This window comes from Coffea arabica, chromosome 7e (assembly GCF_036785885.1).
Source record: "Coffea arabica cultivar ET-39 chromosome 7e, Coffea Arabica ET-39 HiFi, whole genome shotgun sequence".
NCBI classification, from domain to species: domain Eukaryota; kingdom Viridiplantae; phylum Streptophyta; class Magnoliopsida; order Gentianales; family Rubiaceae; genus Coffea; species Coffea arabica.
Genome location: NC_092323.1, coordinates 8033775 through 8055331, shown reverse-complemented (window position 1 = coordinate 8055331; position 21557 = coordinate 8033775). Strand labels below are relative to the sequence as shown.

Genomic DNA, 21557 nt, shown 5'->3' with positions numbered 1-21557 from the left:
ACAAACCGACGGAAGGCAAGGTAAACTCTTCCTCTGCTCCTGCACTCACCTTGGACGAAAAGTACGCACACAACACCCGCAGTATTAGTCACTTTGCAGTCGAATGTCTCAAATCTTATGTGAAGGTTTACCGACGCCCGCAAGTCGCCACTAGCAATAACCAGTGCCAAAATCGAAGTATTAGAAAAACACGACGGGAAAAAAAAAACAAAATTACTCACGATTGTGCTCAAACTGAGTTGCTAATTTTTAATATTGCGATTGCATCAATTTATCTGATTAGCCCGTACAAAAACCCAGGTAGCTTAGAACAATGCAGGCAAGGCTGGGGAGACGCTACCTACACCTGCTGCACCAAATTCCAGCCCCAACCTTCTCTTTCATGCAATTTTTATGGTCCATTTGTCCGGCATCTAGTCTAAAACAAACTTCCGAGGAGATTTTGTCTTTACTTCTTGTGCACAAACAATTTATAATACTACCAAACTGCTTCAATTGCCAGAATTTGCAAAGCACGAGAGAAGATTCTTCCGAAAATGACGCAATTGTACAATGATACCACTACACGTTCGTTGGAGCGTGCGGTAACTGCTCAGATTCCCGGCTGCGCCACTCTACTATTGCCAGTGTGTGGCGGCCACCGCAAGCAACAGACTTAGCACACCACCTTCCCTCAGCTTCACCTTCACTAAGATCTCTGGGAGGAGGGATGTTTATGGGCACTTCTGATGGATGGCCCGTTGTCACCTTTCTTCCGTATCCAAGACGGCCGTGGTCTCCTCGCCCAAACTGCCCAAAGCACAGACAAGTCAGCATTGCTACTATATTACTGTATCTAGTGCTTGAAACAAACATATAATCTTATATCAAGTCAATTTGTCCGATCACATGCACTATTTCCCAGAGTCCACACAAACATGCAAAAAACTTTCCGACAATAAAATGATTAGCTCTCCTACTAGAGAGCTCCAGTATATCCCACACACGTTATAATAGATAGCAAAATAGCCGCCGTTGCCAATCACCTGTTATACATAAATCGACAGAAAAATGGTATACTGTTGGATATGGAACTCAATTGGAATTCTAGACTTCTACATAGGATGTCAGAGTACTCACTGAAAACATGCGGCCATCACGTGTTAAAGCAACAGAATGGGTTCCTCCACAGGCCACCTGCATCAACAACCATTTCCGACTTAAGATTTTTCCAAACAACCAGAAATATTAAGAAAGTTGAACTTTAAAAGCAGAGATTCACAGGCAGTTGCCTGACAGTAGTTTTATATAACAATGCATAGTATACGACAATTAGCAAGGGCTAGAGAGATAACTAACAGGAGTAGCAATTAAATCAGAAAAACCACCATAAAGAAGCTGTAAAAGTCATCGAATTGAAAGAATGTTGTTCGACTACTCAGAAAGAATACATAACACTGAAAGAATACATAATATGAACACTGATAACCATCATCCACCGAAGCCGAAAGGTAAGATCATTAACAAAGTTTATAAGTTCAAAAAGACCTCTCATATCAGCACCTGTACAATGTCCTCCCATATTAGAAGCTGAACCCTTTGGGGCACCATTTTACTGCTTTTGTCATCTCCAAAACCAAGCCTCCCATGTTCCCCTCGGCCCCAACCATATACCTGCCATAGACAATTCTTCTCTAGTAAATCAGAACATTCATGCTCAACTACAATTGTGACTGAAATCATAAAATTCACAGCACCATGATGAATGTCGCCCCTACAGAACAAAAACTAAAGAAAAGAGAAAAAAGAAAAGTTGGATCATACAAATCATCAGGCTATTATCAGTTAATGAAATGAAGACTAGAAAGCATATCAAGAACTTCTGAACAAAAAGAAATGCCGAATATATTTCCCAAGATCATTGGCTTATGGGCCAAAAAGAAGGGCATAACTTACTTTTACAGCTAGAAACAGAATCACTTTTGAAATTTCACACACTTGTGAACTCAAAACTGACAGTCTTTATACAAAGCACGCAAAGATATTGAGGCATGAAATTTCTGGTTCCATATATCAGATCCACATGGATATTGATGTTTTTTGTTCTCCTTTTCAAATTGGCATATAATGTTAAAAAAAAAAATACTTAGAAACTCCAAATCTCAATGACGAATTGACAGAGAAGCTGGAACTGAACTCATTAGAAGAAAGCGTGGTGCCTAGAAACTGAACAACAGGTCCAAAGGTGCGGCATGGTTAAGCTAGTTGCTAAAAAGAATCGTAATTCAGATGACCTACAAGACATCTGCATGTGCAATTCACAGTTGGGATTAGTGAAAGGGATGATATTTGATTTGGCAGTTCCATTCACACAACAATCACATGTATTCACGTCAGTAAATATTGAAGCCACAAACCACAAATCTCAAACATGAGAACCATGGAGTAAGTAATAGGAGAAGCACCTCTCCTTCATCTGTCAATGCAGTAGAATGCCACCCTCCAGCTGCAATATCAACCTGAACAGGAAGCAGAATGTCACGAAATTCAGCAGAGAAAATGACATAAATCACTGAGACATGCTTCTGCGTACCTTATGTGATTTAAGATGTTAAAATAGCATGAAACAAAGAACCGTCATGTAGTATTGGAAATACATGAACAGGAAATCAATTACAAAAGGCTTTACATAGAAAGTTATCTAAGTAACAGCAGATCATTTAGAAAAATGACAAGAAGAAAATGACTTCATGTTTAAAATATATACCAAAGTAAGACCAGACAAGCCCTGGACAGGAACAGGTTGTGATCTGGGCTGAGTATCACCAGTCCCCAGTTGTCCGTACTCATTATTACCCCATGCCATTAAGATTCCATCGTCAAGAAGAGCCAAGTTGTGGAAAGCTCCAACTGCAATCAACCTCACGCTTTCAAGACCTTGTACTCGAACAGGAGTCGAAATTTGCTTTCTGTAAGTTTAGAAAAACAAATTAAAACAAATTCAAGAATTGAATCCTGAAAGCTCTCAGATACAGATAATGAAGGTCAGCAAAAATCAATCCAAAAGGAGTATACATGTCCCCAGGAGGCCATGGTTGACCCCATGTCCATACATGTCCTTCCCGTGTGAGAACAACTGAATGTGTACCACCAGCAGCTACCTGTCATAGAAAGGATGTTAAACTGTTAAAAGTACCAAGAAAGATGCCAAAATATTGTTTCACCAGAGAGCATTTTAAATCATCTCAGGTTGAAACATGCCACTTCCAAGTGAAAAGGAATATCTCCTGTGAATATTCCACCAGAGACTCAATTCCCCAGTGAGTAAGAAACAAACTTTAAAACTTCACAAAGAGAGAAAATCACATCTTATATAAAAAGGAAATAATTCTTGCACATTTCAGATGTAAATTATACTCTACAGGTACATTTAAAACCTGAAAAGTAACAGCTTTCTATCATTTCAAACCCTTGGTTCCCATGTTGAGTAATGAGGAATGAGTGAACAAAATATTCTATATTGAATTCAACATATGCACTGCCAAATATCTAAAGCTCTTGAAAGCAATTTGACTAGGTATGTATGATTCAATAAGGGAAGACACCCGGGTGCTACCCAAATATGAAATCAAGTTATAGAGACACGTGATAGAATAAATCACCCGCCGAACTGTAAGCTTTGGCACACATCGTTGGGGAATCACAATATCCCTCCTAACAGGCTTTCCTGTGTCAGCTTTCCGTTCAGGTTCTTCACCACACTGTCCATATTCATTCCCACCTGCATAAAGGTTCCCCAATCCTATTAGGAGAGTCACGCTGGTGGAACAACATGTTAGAAGTTTAGAAACTAAATGAGACATTATCAAAAAACAGACAAAGGAAGAAGAAAAGATTCCTGCCAACATCATTTTGTTACTTAAATAGTAAAATTTAAGAATAATTCTCAAAGCCCAACTCGTATCATGCTTTCCATCCCACTTTTTTGCAGAAATTAAGGGAACATAACGGAGAGCAAAAAAAAGGAAAAAAAAAAACACACTATACCCCAAGCATAAGCCCGGCCTTGATCGTCGACAGCCAAACAATGCCAACCATCAATTGCCGCCTGAAATAAATTAACTAAACCAAGTTAAGATACGACGTCACATATCTTAATCCATTAATAATCATGAAAATTAGCAATTCAAAGTGAAATAACTACCTGTACAATCTTAACTTTGGAAAGAGCTTTCACTTGACTAGGAATACTTTCGGTTTTGGTCTCTGGGGGATGACCCAGTGTCCCTCTTTGGTTCCAACCCCACGTAAACAACTAATACCACAAGCCCATCACAAAAAGTGAATCCAAACTTCGTTCCCGGAAACAAATTGAAAAAGAAAGAAAGAAAGAAAGAATACTATGTCCAAGTCCAGATATGGATTTGCTAAATCATAATACTTAATATAAAGTAGAAAGGAACAATCTTTATGAAGTGACAGTTCAACAAGCTGAATAATCTGCACTATTACTACAACTAAACTAAAGACCGTACTAAGTACCTTGCCGTCGTTGCAAATGGCAAGGGAGTTTCGGCTGCCGGCGACGATAGAGCAGACGTCGAAGGGCTCAAGAGCTTTGATGGAGCAAACCCATTCTTTCTCTTCATTATTACCCATTCCTAACTGCCCATCTTCTCCCGAACCCCTGAAATAAATGTTCAAATGCAAAAATTAACCTTGTTAATTCTGAACTTAGATGAGTATGCATTGCAAAACAGGAAGAGAGATGACCATGCGATAACGGCGGTTTTGGAGGCGGCCATAGAGGCGATGCTTAGTTTCTGTCTCGGTATTTAGTGAGGAGGATGCTGGACTAGTACAGTAGTACTGGACTTGTGCCTTTCAGAGTCTTATCCACACCCCGCATTGGAATTGTACTAAAGAGAATAAATTTTGGGGGAATTGTCATTGGTGCTTCAAAGATTTTGGGATTCAAAAAGAATAATAGAAAGTGGGAACCTGATTTGAAAATGCAAAAAAGCCCAATTGATTAATCAAATGGAGTTTGCAACAGTATTGGACCGGGAAAGACGATACCCGTTATCGTTCCATTTCTCAACCTTTCTTTGGTTTTTTGGCCGGTCGGGCACTTTTGTTTAATCAAACTAATCGTTTTTATTCTTCTTTGCTTTTTTCCATGGACTTCCAATTTATCTGCGTCGTACCGGCCCACGACACCGTTCCACAAACTTTGTAAGCGGCTGCAATGACAAATTGAAATAGGATAGGTAGACCAGGAAACACCAAAGGTCCGAAGACGCAACAGCAATAAGTTTTGACGCCAAATTGTTGTTGTTGTTTTTTGTGTTTTTGCTAGGCCTATTTGGAGTGTGTTTGGAGTGTTTTACAGTGTAGAGTTGTATTTGAAGAACTAGTTTCAGCCCAAAAAAACACTGTTCCATACAAAGCCATGGATGTATCGAAATTTTCTTCGATCCGTCAATGTTTAGACCGCATCAACAAAAAAGAATTAGCAAGAAATAGATAGTAAATGCAATACCAAGCCAATCCAAGTTCAGCTCATCATCAAATTAAACAAGTAGCATTACAACCGTTGATGAGATATGAACCCAAAACCATTTTCTTTCGGCAGTAACATTTTCATATGTATGTAAATCATTTTAGCCCTGAGATCCACCACCAAATCATCATGTCTTGCAGTAATCTCCCAAAGAAAGTCCTACTCTAACATAACGAATTCATTACTGCTGCCCCTCCCCTGTGTCAAGTTTTGATGGTTCCTTGATCTCATCCCCAGCGTCCTCCTGAAATCAATACAGTATGCAATCAAGAAACAGCAATCAGTAAAAGAACAGTCGGATTGCAAGTTAACAGAAGAAACAACCCAGACTGCAGATGTCCTCTTATTTTAGAAGTATTCTCATACCCATTTTAGCCTTGACTAGCGTAACATAAATATTTACAAGAGTAACTTAGTGAATATGCAACTAAATCCAATACATATTCACTTCAGACCCCGCCAAGTAATGTTATACACATTTCAAACAATTAATGCATGTAATCCTCACATTTGTGTGTGAAAGAAAGGCATAAAATGAAGTCGTTACCGGAATATCAGAAGTCCACAGAGTTAGATTGTCTCTGAGGAGTTGCATGATCAATGTACTGTCCTTGTATGTTTCCTCGCCCAGTGTATCAAGCTCAGAGATGGCCTCATCAAAGGCCTGCAATGAAGATCCATATTAGGGCCAAAAATTGTACAAGAAAGACCAATGAAATAGAATTGACAGGTAATGGAATGCTCATGGTTGCACATCCTAAACCTAAGTTTGATGGATTATTTTGTCACAAGAGCCTTCACATGAAACAACTGGCTTCTAAATAGGAATTTGACATCCATAACAGAAGCTTCTTCATGTAAATTTAGACCTTGGAGGGGAATAATTGAAACACAGGACTAGCAGCATCTGCCAGGAGGTTGATTGTCTTAAAAAAAACCCATTCAATTTACAATCTTTTTCTTTAGCAAGTCCATTGCTCTTTCCAAGGTTTACATAAGTAGGTGTCTATCCACTGGTGAATACAAAGATCAAAATCCAAAGTTCCTATAACAGGCAAACAAATCCTATTTATGGTTCAGTGACACATAGTAAGAGATGCCAAAAACTGCACTTTATGAAAGGACAACCAGCATTGAACAAAGTTTAATTTAAAGAGTATTGCGTGAAAAGACAATGAAATGAAAAAAAAAATTACCTGCTTTGCAAGGCTACAAGCACGGTCAGGTGCGCTAAGAATTTCATAGTAGAACACGGAGAAGTTAAGAGCAAGGCCAAGCCTAATTGGGTGAGTGGGAGGCAATTCAGCCAAAGCAATATCCTGTATGATGAGAAGCTTATCATTCAGAGACTAACTAATCTCTTTATTAAGTGCATAGAAAGCAACACCTATAAAAAGGAGTAAAACTAACCTGAGCAGACTTATAAGCAACCAAAGTGTTCTCTGCAGCTTCTTTTCTGTCAGCACCAGTCTTAAATTCAGCCAGGTACCTATGGTAATCACCTTTCATCTTCAGGTAAAACACCTGGGACTCAGCAGCAGAGGCTGAAGGAATCAAATGGGACTCAAGAAGCCCCAAAATTCCATCACAGATCTTGGTAAGCTCAGCCTCAATTTTTCCTCTATATTCCTTAATCATGTTCACATGATCTTCATTCCCACGGCTCTCTTCCTTCTGCTCAATGGAAGAGATGATCCTCCAGGAAGCCCTCCTGGAACCAATAACATTCTTGTAAGCCACAGAGAGAAGGTTCCTTTCCTCCACAGTTAGCTCCTCAGTATCAACAGCCTTTGCAACCTTTTCCATAAACTCAACCATTTCCTCGTACCGCTCAGCCTGTTCGGCCAACTTGGCCATGTAAACATTTTCATCGCGAGACGCAGGAGGCAACATTTTCCCTTATATACTGATCAAAAGCAAAATCTGCAGTTGTTTCAAACCATTCAGACTCAAAACTAAACTGACTGCACATACACAAAACTCACAAATGGAATGGAAATTCAGTACATCTAACGGGTTTTGTTGCACCTATGGACTAAACAATCTTCAACAAAACAAAAAATAAGGGGAACAAAATCCAAATGATTGTACCTAAACAGGAACCAATTAAAAAATCTATCTGCGTGCACAATCCTACAACATCTCAAAATTTGAAACATACAACTAGTCTTAGACCAGGTAACTCAGATTCCTTCTTCCCCTACATATTTCCAGATAAGCATGAAAACATTGAACTTGATAAATTTCCACTGGCAACAGTACATAGTGTAACAAGAGTGATATTCAACTATTAACTTGAGTCGTCGGGTCCACCCAATTTTTTTCCTCACAAATAGTAAAAAGTTAAAACTCAAAAACTTGGGAAGTATACATGATCCTAAAGTATCCCTAGACTGAAAGAGATTTAACTAAATTAACTCTAGGAAATTAGATTTCTTCTTTTCTTAAATTCTGCTGATAGACATGAGAAAACTAAACTAGACTATTAGATTGGTGCTACATAATGTCATAATCCTAGAATAGTATGCAATGATGTAAGATATTCAACTAATTTAAGACTGTCGGATAAGTTACGTTCGTGGATAAACACGATGACACTAAAAGTTAAACCAAATCAGATCGCACCAAAAAAACACACTTAAAAAAAATGATATACCAAAAACACATGTTCAAGCGTAACTGATAGTACACTAACTTTTCAGTCCATGACTTTTCAGATCTCTTTCGCAATAAAAACATGCTACATAACTTAACCAGTAAAATCCATGTCATGAATAACAGCTCCAAGAGCTAAAAATGGCGAGAATCGAAGATACCTCTAGACGATGCAGCGACGAAATTATGCTGCGCGAAGGGGTGGAATGGTTGGAAGGATCAAGGAAGTAAACAATAGATGGAGAGAAGTGAAGAGGCCGTGGCGTGAGAAGGACAAGAGGCCAGCTGGGCTGGGAATGTGGTGGCGGAGTTTGCTATATTTGAGGCTTTTTAAAAACAAGCAGACGGACACGGGCGAGTTGGTGCCACGCTGGCGGTGAGACCAGTCAAAATCTTTTTGGTTGATTGGTCAATTTTGATTGTATGCTCAATAGCCAATACTGATGCAGTTAATGGTGGAGATGTATTCAATTTGAAATTGGCGCATGAGACTATTTTGGTAATATATTGTGTATTGGAATGGTAGATTATTTGAAATAATTTTTTTAAAAAAATGAAGTGGCATTTTTTTGGTGTGATATCCAGAATTTACATGAGAATTTATTCAAAAATCGATTGAAAATCATGAGATGTTCAATTGATCGATAAGGTATAGGATTTTTGTTTTTAAATACTGTATAAATTTGTTGTGATTTTTTTTTGTGTTAATTTGTTATGATTTTGCATGTTATTATTTTAGTGCCTACATTTGCTTTATTTGTGTCCAAATTTGTTGTGATTTTTGCGTCTTGTTATTTTAGTGCCTATATTTGCTTTATTTGTGTCCAAATTTAGGGTTCAAAATCCGGTGTCACAGTTGGGGCCGGGAAGACTAGATTGGGCATTTCGTTTTCCTTCGGGGATGTGGGCGTGGCTGGGGCATGTTAGGACTTGGTCGCTTATTTTCAAACCTACTGGCCCACCACCGTTTACAATTTTGACACTATGACGTGGCCGGCGCCGTTCTCTTGCAGTCTCCCCACTGAGACGGTATCGTTTGAGACATTTTCCCCTTTTTCCTTGTGATTCTGACGCTGTAATTATCCTATTGCTACTTGCTATTCAGCTTTTCATAATTTTATTTCAGAGACTAACAGGTTTACCCATTACCATTTGGCACTAGGAAAGGTCCTCCTACAACGTGGATATGATTTAAGCGTATATCATTTAGTTTTGACACGAAAGTTCGACGTGGATATGATTGGCATGAATTTCGAAGTTTTCCGGATGTATATCAAAGTTTGGCGTGGATAAGAGTGACCTGAGCATCAAAATTTGACATGGATGCTGGTTTGGATTATTTTAATTGGTGTGTAATGTAGGGGTTTAAATTAATCAAACTACCCGACTCGAATTCACGAGTAATGCATTCAAAGGTTCGATTCAAGTTTGATATTGATCGAATTTAAATCAAGTTTGAACTACTTAATAAGTTCGAGTTACTCGATAAGATAATCAAATTGAATTCGAGTTGAAAAAATCAAAATTCGAGTGTTTATCGAGCCTTATTGAGTAATATATTTGTAATATAATTTTTAATTATTTATTATAAGATTTACCAAAAAATCGAGTTTGATAACTCGATTAAGTTTGACTGAGTTCAAACTTGAGGTCAAATAAGATAAAATAAATTTGAACTCAAGCTTGAATAAGGTAAACTAAACTGAGCCTCGAACTCAATTTTAAATAACTCGATAAACTCGAGTTCAAACATTTTCACTCTAAGTAGTTCATTATTCGAATTTGATTCGACTTGATTGCAACCCTAGTGTAATATATGCTATTTAGAATTTATCACTTACATTTAATTTAGGGGTAATTTCACAAATCTCACCCGAGCTTTGCTTTAATATCACTTAACACCTTCATAATTTTAAAAATCTCTCTTATATTTTTTGCCCTTTTACTATTCTAACTATCAAACACATGATTCGAATGCTAATTTTGATAGTGGGAATACCTTTATTGCTTTCCCCTGACTATTGATCACATTATGACTACTATAACTAATCAATATTATGCCAACAACTACAATGGTAAGAAAATGAACATAATAATGTTGAAAAATGGCTATCCCCTTTGTATGTGTTAAAATATGGCTATCCATTTTGTTTGTGGCTCTATTTCTTTTTTAAGTTTATTAGAATATACTCACATATTCATGCAGTTTAACAACCTACTGATCAAGGGAGGATTCTTAGGATATTTTTGACTGCCAAATTCAGATTCATAATTCGAATACTATATCCAGTAGTTAAGGGTGGGAAAGAGGGTGGGGAGGAATGGGAGGGTAAAAAAAGGTAGTTAATATGTAGTTGTATTTAGTAATTTCTTGTGATACTAGCGAACAAAAAAAATTATACATCGATAATGTATAAAAAAACACTATTATTATCTTATTGGATTTGAATTGTAATTATACACAATTACTCTAAGATATTGTTAACATTGTTTTTTTTGGGTTGGATATTTTCAACAATTAGAGAACAACAAACATCTAAACGCAATCACTCATCATACACAAATTTGCAACCTTAAGTATTGTTGTAAAGCTAACATTTTGTTTGAATTGTAACTTTTCAAGAGTTATTAAGAAAAAATTACTATAGTACATTTTAAAAATGTGATATATGTGAGATAAAATGATGGTTGAAAATTATAAAAAAGAATATTCACTATATATATATATATATATATATATATATACAGACTACTAGACCAATCTATTTGGTTGTTTTAGCTATATAGGCATCCTTCTCCGCCACGTGGAAGTTGAGACGTTAATCATTTTTTGAACTTCTCAATTTTATGTCCCTAATCAATCTACAATAAAATTAAAAGACTAAGGTGGTATTAACAAGAGTTGAGGGATAGGACAGGCATGCTGTTCAACTATTGGGACCAAGTTGCAATTAGCCAAAATGTTGCCTAGGGGTTCATCACCATTACGACGTCGTCGGTGCTCGAGTGGTGGCTGCAGCTTTCTGTGTCCTATACTGCCCAGTAAGTCGAGTCTGGCGCAGACCGGCGACGATCGCCGCACGATAGAGAAACAGTTCCTTCTGCTAAACAAAGAAAAAGCCTTCACAGCTTTGCTCTCCACTGAAGATACATGGGATATGTGCAAGAAGCCCGTGAAAATCACGTTAAGAAGAAGGTCGAAGAAGGTAAACATACCATAATAAGTAATTAGAAATCAATTATTTATAGCTTAATCAAATATTTATGAGGAAATGAACTTTATTAACCTCCATTTTCCCATTCCCATTCAATTGCTTGAGAAAGGTTGCTGCAGTTCCTCTTTCAAAGTTTTGCTTCTTTTTTTTTTCTTTGTTTTATTAGAATTTTGAGGACTGTTGTTGGCATGATTTGTAGTTTTGTTTTCACTTTACATAACATTCTTTCTCCTAAACAATTTCAGCCATTCTGGACGATGCATTAACCAAAATGGTGAACATTTCTGCTTCGGAGCTGGATTTTTTTTTTTTTTGTTTTTTGTTTTTTATAAATTTCCTTTGAATTTTATTATACTGAAGAATCATTATGCCAATGGCTCGTTCCTTGCTATGAGTGGTGCTGAGATGCTTTTCATTTTTTCTCCTTCTTTCTTTCGTTAATTAAAGACTGCAGATATAATTAAAATAGACTCAAAAGTGACTTCCTAGAAGTCTATATATGTCATTTGAGTCTATTAAAATCAGCGAAACTTTTTTTTCCCTTTAATTTCAGATAAAAAGGCAAAATCTGGATAAATTATTCCACCCAGTACAGCAGTGATATATATATATATATATTTTTTTTTTCGGGTCTTAGCAGTTTCTATTCCTGTCATATGTGAATCAATGATTGGAAACCAACATTCGGGCTAACCCGGATGGCCTGAGCTTTTAGCTTTACCTTTAATTTTTTCCCCGTCTAGTAATGTGAAATTATTGGCAAATCACGGTTCTGCATTATTGGCATTTTCTTTTTCTAGTTGTACAAACTATTAATTTATCTCTGTATTTCAGCTTTGCGCAGCAAAATGAAGCAGAAGGCACTTAAAGAATGTGATCTTTACACTGCAAAGTACGCTGAATGTGCTTCAGGAAGAACATTATCTGTTGTTTGGCAATGCCGTAAGCAAGCAAAAGAATTGAATGAATGCCTTCATCAGTTGTAAGTTTGATCAAATCTATTGGAAGGTTTTTCAATATGGATGGGATGCTAATGGTTTTATGCTTATGTAACTTTAACTATTTTTGCCATATATTCATAGGGTTATGGATATTGGTATAGTTTGCGATATTTGGTCAGGCAGGGAAGGAGGAGGGGGGGGGGGGAAGAGAGAGAGAGAGAGAGAGGAAGTTTCTTCAATCATGTTTCCAGATTACACAGGATGCTCTAGGAAGTTAAATTGACAAGAAAATTCTTCAGTGCTTCTTAGTGATCACTTATAAAAGTAAAATCTCAAATGAATATACAGGCCATACAAAGACACAGTTTTAGATCATTTATCCCTGCTGGATTTTGTTGTACCAATTAACATTTCTCAAGGTTAACCTTCAAGTTTAATAAGCTTTCACATGGTTATTAGAATCACTACAAGGTTGTCCTGCTGATTGCTTATTTGCCACCGTTTTGTTGGGTGCTCTATCAGCATCATAAGAACTCATACCTGTCATGATGGTATGCAATTTGGTGATGTCAAGTAGTAACGACATTAATTGTGCTAGGTTTGGAGAGTTCAATTCAAGAGTCACATAATTCAGTACTAACAGAGCTGAAATGTTTGACAACAGAGTTTACAATCACATCATGATGTATTCCTAATTTCCCGAAGATTGTCAATGAGATGTTCCTAGTGTCAACTATAATTTAATATTTAGTTTTGTTGCTTTTCGTGCTCTTCCTGTTCTGGTTTGTGTTGCAAGAAAACAATTATTATCTAAAAAGATACTTGTATGCTGTCATAAAGTTTATTTCCAACTTCATGGACCCTATGCCCACAGAAGGATTAGATAAGGAAAAAGCCTAGACAATTAGCTTAGACTCGAGGATGACACAATGAAATCAGATCACAAGGTTTTGTGGGCATTCGTTTTACTTTACTTATTTAACTCTTGTGAATAAGCTCATCTTGTAATTTAACATTTGTATTGTTTACAAACCACGGTGGCAGAAATGTTTGATAGATTGTTAACCTATTTAGATCAGCCTCTCAAATTTTAGTTTGTTTATTTCCTTTTGTTTTCTGTTCTTGTAGCACCAATGACTTAGTGTTGGAAGAAATGAAGAAAGATTACATGCTTCGAGAAGAAAGAAAGGATCACTGAGTATTTAAAGTTCATTCACTCTGATGATAGCCACTTTACTATTCGAACTTCCAGTGCCAGCGGCAAAGCAGTGTTTATGGCAACTTTCTCCTGCCTGCCGGATGGTGGCAGCGCACAACAGGAGAATTGGATTGCTGTAGGTGAAGAAGCATATTGTATTTTTGTAATGGAGCTTAGAGATTCTTGAGCATGTCTAGGAATTTCGGCCTCGAAACAGTGAAATATGCATGTTGCAAGTGTCAAAGACTGTATCCCCTAATTTTTGCCCGGTGCACAAACAGTGATGAAAAGTGAATTTATCGTTTCCGTCATCAAAGCTCTATCCATGCAGCCCCTTGAGCGTTATAGGCACCCCTTTTGCCACAGAATTGACTTGATGTTAGCTAGAAACAGAGGTGGCAAAATGGATAGTTGGTTTGTTAATGGTTTTACTTAAATGGATTATGGATGAAATTAACCCAATCCAATTACAGCCAATTAGAAAATGGATTGGATCCACATGGATAAAATAAAACTATCAGCCATCCAATTAACTATTTAATTCTCCTACAACTAAAATTATTCAATTTTCTCCAGCCATACCCGTTTAGTTATCTGTAGTTTTTCTCAGTCACGTGCTTCATTATCATTTACGCATGCAGCTTCTGTTTTAGTCCCGAGTCAAGTTAGCATCCAATGACTCAAACCCTGGCCGAGTGTGATCCTCTTGTACTCGTATTGCGGCATGTGAAAATGACCAAATCCAAACACTAATTCGAGTTAACTCTGCTTTTCCCCAGGTGATTTACACTCAAGTTTTGCAACTAACAAGCGTCAAATAGCCTCAACTCCACACTTGTCATCCTCAACAATATGCTAATATCTCATCCAAGTTGACTCAAATACTTGCCCTGATTAATTCCTCAATTGGACTTCAAAACCCATCACAAACGCGAAATTCAGATATGAAAGCTTAGCAAAGTCTTGGACACGGTTTTAGTGGCCAAAAGAGCAGCAATGGAGACTCTCCCATAGGTGGGATTAGAATTTCAAAGATTCGGGTTTCCAACCAGGTCGAATGGCTAAAATTTAAGCAATATATTTTGGGGTCATTACACGTTTGTGACAAGAATACAGGTCAAGGTATGTATCCGGAATCGTGGGGGAGAAAACTTTCAGAAATCGAAACGACTCGCAATTCCGTGACCGCGGACTAATGTTTGATCGTGCGAGTACGGAAAGGTTTTGAGGCTTGGGATTAGCAGGAAACATGTGATAACTAGTCGGAGAAACAAACCTTTCATTTGCCAAAACCAAGTCAACTCTATTACCAATCATAATAACAAGACATTCAGTTCAAGAAAATTAGTAAGCTTGTGAAAACGAGCAAATCTTGACCTAAAATGTGATTAACAAAGTCATATTGAAAAGAAAAGCAGATCTTTTCGGCACTCGATTTCCAACAAGGCAGACAATCTGTAGGAGCAGCAACAAAAATCTACTAACTGAACATCAACAAATTGTTCATTTACAGTGTTTCGTTCTTGGCGCTGCCATGATGACCTCCAGGTTAAAAAGGTAAACCGCAACATCAAAAATGACATCAATACACCAAAATATAATACCTTAAGATAATCTAATTTGGCTTCCGCATGTTACGCCCAGCACGAATTACTTCGTCCACAAGAAGCAACTGCGATGCAATGACAGGGCTGCACAACAAAAGTACTCAAATGAGCCGCCCATTCTTGGAAAGAAACCCCAAAGAAAAAGAACAATGACCATCAACCATGAAGAAACCAAAATTACGTCTATAGCCAGGTTAAAAGATTTTTGACTGAATTAGATCCAGTGAGTTCAATCCCAATGATGGTGCTACAGATTTATAACGCTGACAAATGGCATGCCACATATACACAGATAACTTATTGCAGAAAAATGTGCCCAACATACCCAGAGTTTATAATTTGTCGCTTCACAGAATAATTGTCAAATATACCCTCCATTTGAGGATCAATTGGTTCTCCAGTATGATGGTTTAGGCCCACTATGTTTCCCTTGTCATGTTCACCCTGCCAAAACAGTTGCATGTGACAATGAATTGAAACCCTCTTTGAAATCTTTGAATGCTACAGGTTTAAAAGGCACAGAGAGATTACTGTAAGAGCAATGATCACATCCTGGGTGTCAAGGCCAGAATTTTCAGCCAGTGTCTTTGGAACCACAAGAAGGGCATCAGCGAAAGCTTCCACACCAAGTTTTGCACGCTATTTGGATGTAGCGGTCAGCAAAAAGAACTTGGATGTATAGAAGTAAGAGTCAACAACAAAATTTAACAGAAATTATATGACATGTACCCCTTGAGCAGTTTTCATCACTTCATTCACTAGGTATTGCCTAGCTGCAACTTCAAAGGCACCTGCTCCCTGAAACAAGTAAATGATAAAAAATATGCCACTTAGTAAATGATGAACACTCAGATGCGATAAAAAGCAATTCACCAGTCATGAAAACAAAAGCAATAGCCTTGTTTAGAACCATTCAACATCAGTGAATGAATTGCAGATTATGAAAACATGAAGGAAATAACCTAGTTTAGCCCCCATTCATCAGGGAATGCATTGCAAATTATTAAAACTCAAAATTATTCTGAACGAGAAGAAAAAACCAAGAGATTATAAAAAATAATTCATCAGTCATAAAACCAAGAAAGAGATGCAAAAAAAATGAAGGTAATAATCTAGTTCAGCCCCCATCCATTAGGCTAAGCATTGAAACTAATACAACTCATCTTATATCAGGATTCCAAGCCAGAAGTATTTTGAATCAGAAGAATGTCATGCTTGAAGGTATATCTAAACCTATTTCTGCATGTGAGATATTAGGGCAAATGTCAAATAACATTTAAAGCACAAGTCCATGCAAAGCACTTTCTTATGCTGAGTAATGCAAACCATTAAGCATTCACTGATCATCCACGCAAGCAAATAGCAGATAATGTTGAAAAGCAGCAAATGCGAGATAATACAGTTACTGTTAGCCACAAATTTATCACAAATTCAACAAGCCACTAAGCCAACATTTGTGATACACTGAGACGAGTAAGCAGCATTCAACGAAGAAAAATTGGCTTCTACAGGCTGCACAGCTTGACTAATGTGAATTTAAACCTAATTAACCGATGCTATAGTCTAAGAGGTATGTCCTCCCACAATGAAACAAATATCTGACACTAGGCAACTGCATTAGCCAAAAAACAAATGCACTGATGAATGCAAAAACTTACCAGTACAACAGCCTCATCCTCAATAGTATTTTTTACTGCTCTTAGTCCATCACGGACAGCATCCTTAATTTGAGCAATAGTATGATCATTTGGACCTGTATTACAGCCGGCAGTACCATCAGTGGATGGTCAAATCTATACAACTTATTGCTCTTTTTGAAAAGCCAAAAAACAAAGTACAAAAATTGTAAATGGTCACCACAAACAACTAGATCAGACAAGAAGATGCATCTTAAAATACCTTTAATAAGGATCGTACAAGAGTGAGGATTTTTAACTTTCTCGATGAATGTATATTTCTCTTCTCCAAGAATGTGCTCATAGACTAAACCAGCCCAACCAAGACAGTCAGGAGTTAGGCCATCAACAGAGTTAACAGCCTCCCCACCACAAGCCAAAACCAATCGCTCCATATTTCTCCTTTTTGCCCTTCGAAGTGCAATTATCTACCGGAAAGGTCATATTAAAATCAGTAGGGATTCATCTCCAAGCAAAACATCATCTCCATTTGGTTTCATAGGTTTACTTATGGCATAAACAAATCCTCTAGAGACACATCCAACATGATGAAAAGCTTACCCCTGCGCGAGCCAGTAAGTCCAATGATGGGGGATCAATCCCCTTTTGGTTGATGACAACAAAATTGTGCTCATTATCTGCACAAACCTGTAGATATGACAGGCATAAGAGTGACACTACAATACTGCATCTTCAGCACTAAACAGGCACTGAAGTACCACCAAATTTGTCACCTTGTTTTTCAGGTCAATAATTTTTTGCACTCTTTCATCAACAGATCGTCTTTCTGCTGCAACCATAGCTTCTCTCTGCTCTGCATTTGAGTAGAAAAATCCTGCATTTACTTCGCTGTGCAAAGAAGACTTAACTTGTGAATACAAAAATTAACAACAAACACATACAACCAAATAGTCAAATTAAGTATGTTACCTCTTTTCATATTCCAAGGACACATTACAAGTCAAAATATAACAATTCTCTGCTCTCCTCTTCATGTCTGGGTGTCTGGAACCATGATCGAGGACAAGACCCTCAACCTAGAATTAAAAGCAATTCACAATTAGGAACTGATACGTACAAAATGTAGGATTTTTGCTCAATCCTCTCAACTAACTCACATGTACATGCGTCAATAAGCATACAACTACAAAATTTTGCACAGAAGTGCATCTAGTCTCTAGTCCGAATGTACAAACGTAGCCATCCATTCAAACAAAAACAAAGGTCACGCTATCTAACAACTGGGGAAGTTAGGGAGAGCACATGCAAAAATACTCTCTCTTCATTTATATCTTCAAAAGCAGATAATAAATAAGGGCAAATATGTATTAAAAACAGCCCTACTGATGCTTTTTCCATGGGCAGAGAAATGGAAAGGAGAGGAGTCTCAAAGAAAAGATTATCTAGGCTGGAAGTTTTCATAAAGAAACAATCACCACTACTAGTTTTATTTCTATCAATTTTATGAAAGAAATGAACCATAGCAAAGGAAAGTGTGTTCATTTAACTTTCTATTAGAACCTACCACCTTAATACAGTAATTCTCTTGACCACAAAAAAAAGTATGTAACATACTCGATACACTTCATTTCATTTGAATTCTTCGTTCTCAAATTCCATACAAGTGAAGTCATGTTTTACTTATTTATGTCTAATATTAGAAAAAAATGAAGAAAAGGAATAACCCATATTTTCATTTCTCATCTTTCCTCCCCCATTAAGACCTTCACTTTTCCTTTTTAATCATAAAATCCTAAAGAAAGGTCAAGTTCCATCCCATGCATATCACCGAAAGAGTCCTTAACTTTGTCATATAGGAATATTTTACTGAACTTTCAAGCAACAGCAATATTTCTTGCCTTCCAAATTGCTATATTGCGGGTATCCCCCTAACAACAATATGCCCAACTCTCTCAGCTGCCATAACTAGAAAGCATAGTCCATTCATGCTGTATAAGACAATTGTTAGCCCATTCACCGAAAAAAAGGCAGGACTATGCCTAGCAAGGATAACATTTTAGCATCCCAAAGTGGATAGTATACAGACTTCTATGATTGAAAGAAGTCAAAATTGATCATGCTAAGGACTAAATAATTATCAAAGTACGCTATTTTTGTGACCCAAAGAAACAGGCCAACATATGTATTGTTGAATCCAAATTGAAAAACAAGGCATCAACGTCAGCAAACATTAAGAGAAACTGCATTCACATACCAAGTGAGTGTCTACATCAAACTTGTGGCGCATGTGCATTATCTCAACCATAAAAAGATCGATAGCTTCTTCAGGCTTGCGAATGCAGAGCACCTACCACAAAGCAATCAAACTGTTTCAGACATGAATGTGTAACAAAAACCACACATAAATAGTTCAACATAAAGGTTTTTACATGGCATAGATTGACATATCTAATTAAGTTGATTTTTTTATCATTTGAAACAGCATTTATCTAATGCACAATTAGAACTGTAAACAACAAGAAAGAGAACTTACCGCATTTACAACTATGTCAGTTAATTGGTCTGCCAAGGCCTCATACAACTACACCAGACCAAAACTCGTACCATAAACAAGCATATTGAATAATCATATCAGAAAAGGAGGAAAATATTGGGGCAGAATTGAAGAATGTACCTTTGTTCTTAAAGTTGTTCTTGCTACCATCTTTAGTATCTCTTTATCGGGCTCATCGCCCACCACAACAGGAGTCTTAAACTTCTCAAGAAATTGCAATGTTGCCCTTTTAGCAATTTCGAAACTATCAACTAGAATACGTGGATGCGTCCCTGTAGAAAATGACTTTTCTTTTACATGCAAACTTATCCCCCCGAGGAAAAAAGATTTTGGTATCCCGAAGATCTTAAGAGAAGACATGAAAATACAAGCATTTATAGATAAAATACAAATCTCCAACCATTGATAGGAGGTGGCAATCATCACCACAGCTTACAAAATGTCATCATTTAATAGAAAAGGAAACACAACGAAGATAATGGTAGTGATACATCATAAAGATTTTTTTTTTTGGCCGGGGGGGGGGGTTGGGGAAGGGGGGACGAGTAATAATATAATGGAAAGGAACACAAATGAATCTAATAACTGGCATGTATTACCTCATAATATGCATCTTATACATGCTGGTATGAAATTTAAATATAAATGAGGAATTTCCATAGAATTCATTCAGAAAATAAGGCAGAAAGAACCACACTGCATTGCGAAGACTCATCTATAATAAGATACTAAGTCAACAGATCAGAGATTAAATACTGTGGCCAAGGAATAGAGTCTCAGGATGACATAAAGTGACAGTAGGCACAAACCATCATCAATATAACGCTCAGATTGCTTCATAAGTTCACCAATAAAAAGTACAGTGGAAGTGGTTCCATCACCAGCTATATCATCTTGAGCAACTGCCGTCCTTGCAATCATTATTGCAGTTGGATTTTGAATTTGCTACAACCATCAAGCAGATTTCATTACCATTAAAAAGATAACAAATTGGGGCTCATAGATGAAGAAGAGATGGTTATGGTGGCAGCAGTAACATATACATCCACATGAAACGACCTTACCCATGCAGGGCACCAAGGGATTTATCATTCATATTTAAATTCAACAATCAGTATACAATACACAAAGTCAACAGATGTATATTAGAAAAGGGAAAAAAAAGGCAACTCTCCACTCAAAATACCAGAGAATTAATGAAGGCCAGCATCTTCTGCTTGTTTCCTAAATCATATCCTATACTAAGTTCCATTCTTAATCTACTGCCAAAGGTGCAATCCCCCTCAATATGCACTCCTCCTGTGTACAAGCTTTTGTTGATGTCCACAATGCATGAAATGATGACATACCGAATTCAGCAACTACCTCAAGCAGTTAAAGTACCTATTCAATTTTGGTTTAATTTCCATCCGTATCATAGAATGGTATACCAAATCCCTGCATTTTTACTTATGCATTCACACCCAAAGGTATAAAATTCAAGAACAGCGAACTGAACCAATTCAAACAAAAAACACAAATCAAAACAGCGCACAGAAAGAACAAGAAGCGAATTAAACAATTGACAACCAGGTAAAAGTAAACACAACCAAGTACCAGAAGTTGAATAACTAACCATCTCCTTCAATAAAGTGTTACCATCCTTAGTGAGCTTAATGTCACCAGCTCCACCAACAAGCCTGGCAAGAAAATGTACAAATTTTGCACAAATTAAGATAAAAGTGAATGAAACTTCAGACCTAATACAGACAGCGAAGAATAACGAAGCACGAACATTTTAATGGTGCCTTTGGGGCCAAGGTTGGTCTTGAGGACATCTTGCAAACCCTTGGCGGCATTGATATTCATATGAAGGGCAGCAGATTTGTTGAGCACCTCGGCATTCGGATTCAGTACCCGAAGAGACATCTTGTTTCTGCAACCCAAAACAAAAACTTGGGCATACTAGACAGTGTAACAATAATAATGCATCTATAGCAACCACATAGGTCGAACTCAAAGAGGTGGAGAACTAGTATATTACCTTTTGTCGAGTCTGGATCGAGATTTTGGGTGGCCGGGTGGCGGAGGAGTAAGGAAGAGATCGAGCTTTGAGAGGAGGGAAAAAACAGAGGGGTTTCTCGAGAGTGAAGGGGAGAAGTGGGTTTTAGGGCTTTCTGGAAAAGTTGGTCCAGTTACCTTTTAAATAAATTGGGTGTGAAATGATTT

The 21557-nt window shown here is 37.3% G+C and overlaps 4 protein-coding genes across 6 annotated transcripts; 1 reads left to right on the top strand and 3 right to left on the bottom strand.

Moving 5' to 3' along the window:
* Positions 1-223: 223 nt before the first annotated feature.
* On the bottom strand, positions 224-4911 carry LOC113699331 (ultraviolet-B receptor UVR8). The gene is made up of 11 exons (XM_027219624.2): positions 4753-4911; positions 4522-4666; positions 4184-4294; positions 4027-4087; positions 3642-3760; positions 3055-3140; positions 2747-2948; positions 2445-2498; positions 1543-1653; positions 1120-1176; positions 224-789 (listed from the first exon to the last, which is right to left on the bottom strand). The coding sequence occupies exons 1-11, from the start codon at positions 4782-4784 to the stop codon at positions 562-564; spliced, it is 1206 nt and encodes a 401-aa protein (XP_027075425.1). The 5' UTR covers positions 4785-4911; the 3' UTR covers positions 224-561.
* A 602-nt stretch (positions 4912-5513) lies between these two features.
* Positions 5514-8503, bottom strand: LOC140011040 (14-3-3-like protein GF14-C). 3 transcript variants are annotated; one of them, XM_072058910.1, is made up of 5 exons: positions 8359-8503; positions 6953-7465; positions 6739-6861; positions 6090-6206; positions 5514-5786 (listed from the first exon to the last, which is right to left on the bottom strand). In XM_072058910.1, the coding sequence occupies exons 2-5, from the start codon at positions 7433-7435 to the stop codon at positions 5724-5726; spliced, it is 786 nt and encodes a 261-aa protein (XP_071915011.1). In that variant the 5' UTR covers positions 7436-7465; positions 8359-8503; the 3' UTR covers positions 5514-5723. The 3 variants fall into 3 exon arrangements, with proteins under 3 accessions (XP_071915011.1, XP_071915013.1, XP_071915012.1); XM_072058912.1 differs by lacking the exon at positions 8359-8503 and adding an exon at positions 7634-7761; XM_072058911.1 differs by lacking the exon at positions 8359-8503 and having other exon boundaries at positions 6953-7573.
* A 2687-nt stretch (positions 8504-11190) lies between these two features.
* On the top strand, positions 11191-13867 carry LOC113698294 (uncharacterized). Its single transcript, XM_027218069.2, has 3 exons — positions 11191-11403; positions 12247-12394; positions 13482-13867. The coding sequence occupies exons 1-3, from the start codon at positions 11349-11351 to the stop codon at positions 13549-13551; spliced, it is 273 nt and encodes a 90-aa protein (XP_027073870.1). The 5' UTR covers positions 11191-11348; the 3' UTR covers positions 13552-13867.
* Positions 13868-14953: 1086 nt separating this feature from the next.
* LOC140011181 (T-complex protein 1 subunit zeta 1-like) lies at positions 14954-21525 on the bottom strand. The gene is made up of 16 exons (XM_072059802.1): positions 21373-21525; positions 21124-21264; positions 20965-21028; positions 20159-20294; positions 19470-19621; positions 19329-19376; positions 19050-19142; positions 17765-17871; positions 17569-17683; positions 17396-17482; positions 17058-17262; positions 16817-16911; positions 15888-15956; positions 15690-15797; positions 15484-15602; positions 14954-15242 (listed from the first exon to the last, which is right to left on the bottom strand). The coding sequence occupies exons 2-16, from the start codon at positions 21255-21257 to the stop codon at positions 15167-15169; spliced, it is 1608 nt and encodes a 535-aa protein (XP_071915903.1). The 5' UTR covers positions 21258-21264; positions 21373-21525; the 3' UTR covers positions 14954-15166.
* Between the last annotated feature and the right edge of the window lie 32 nt (positions 21526-21557).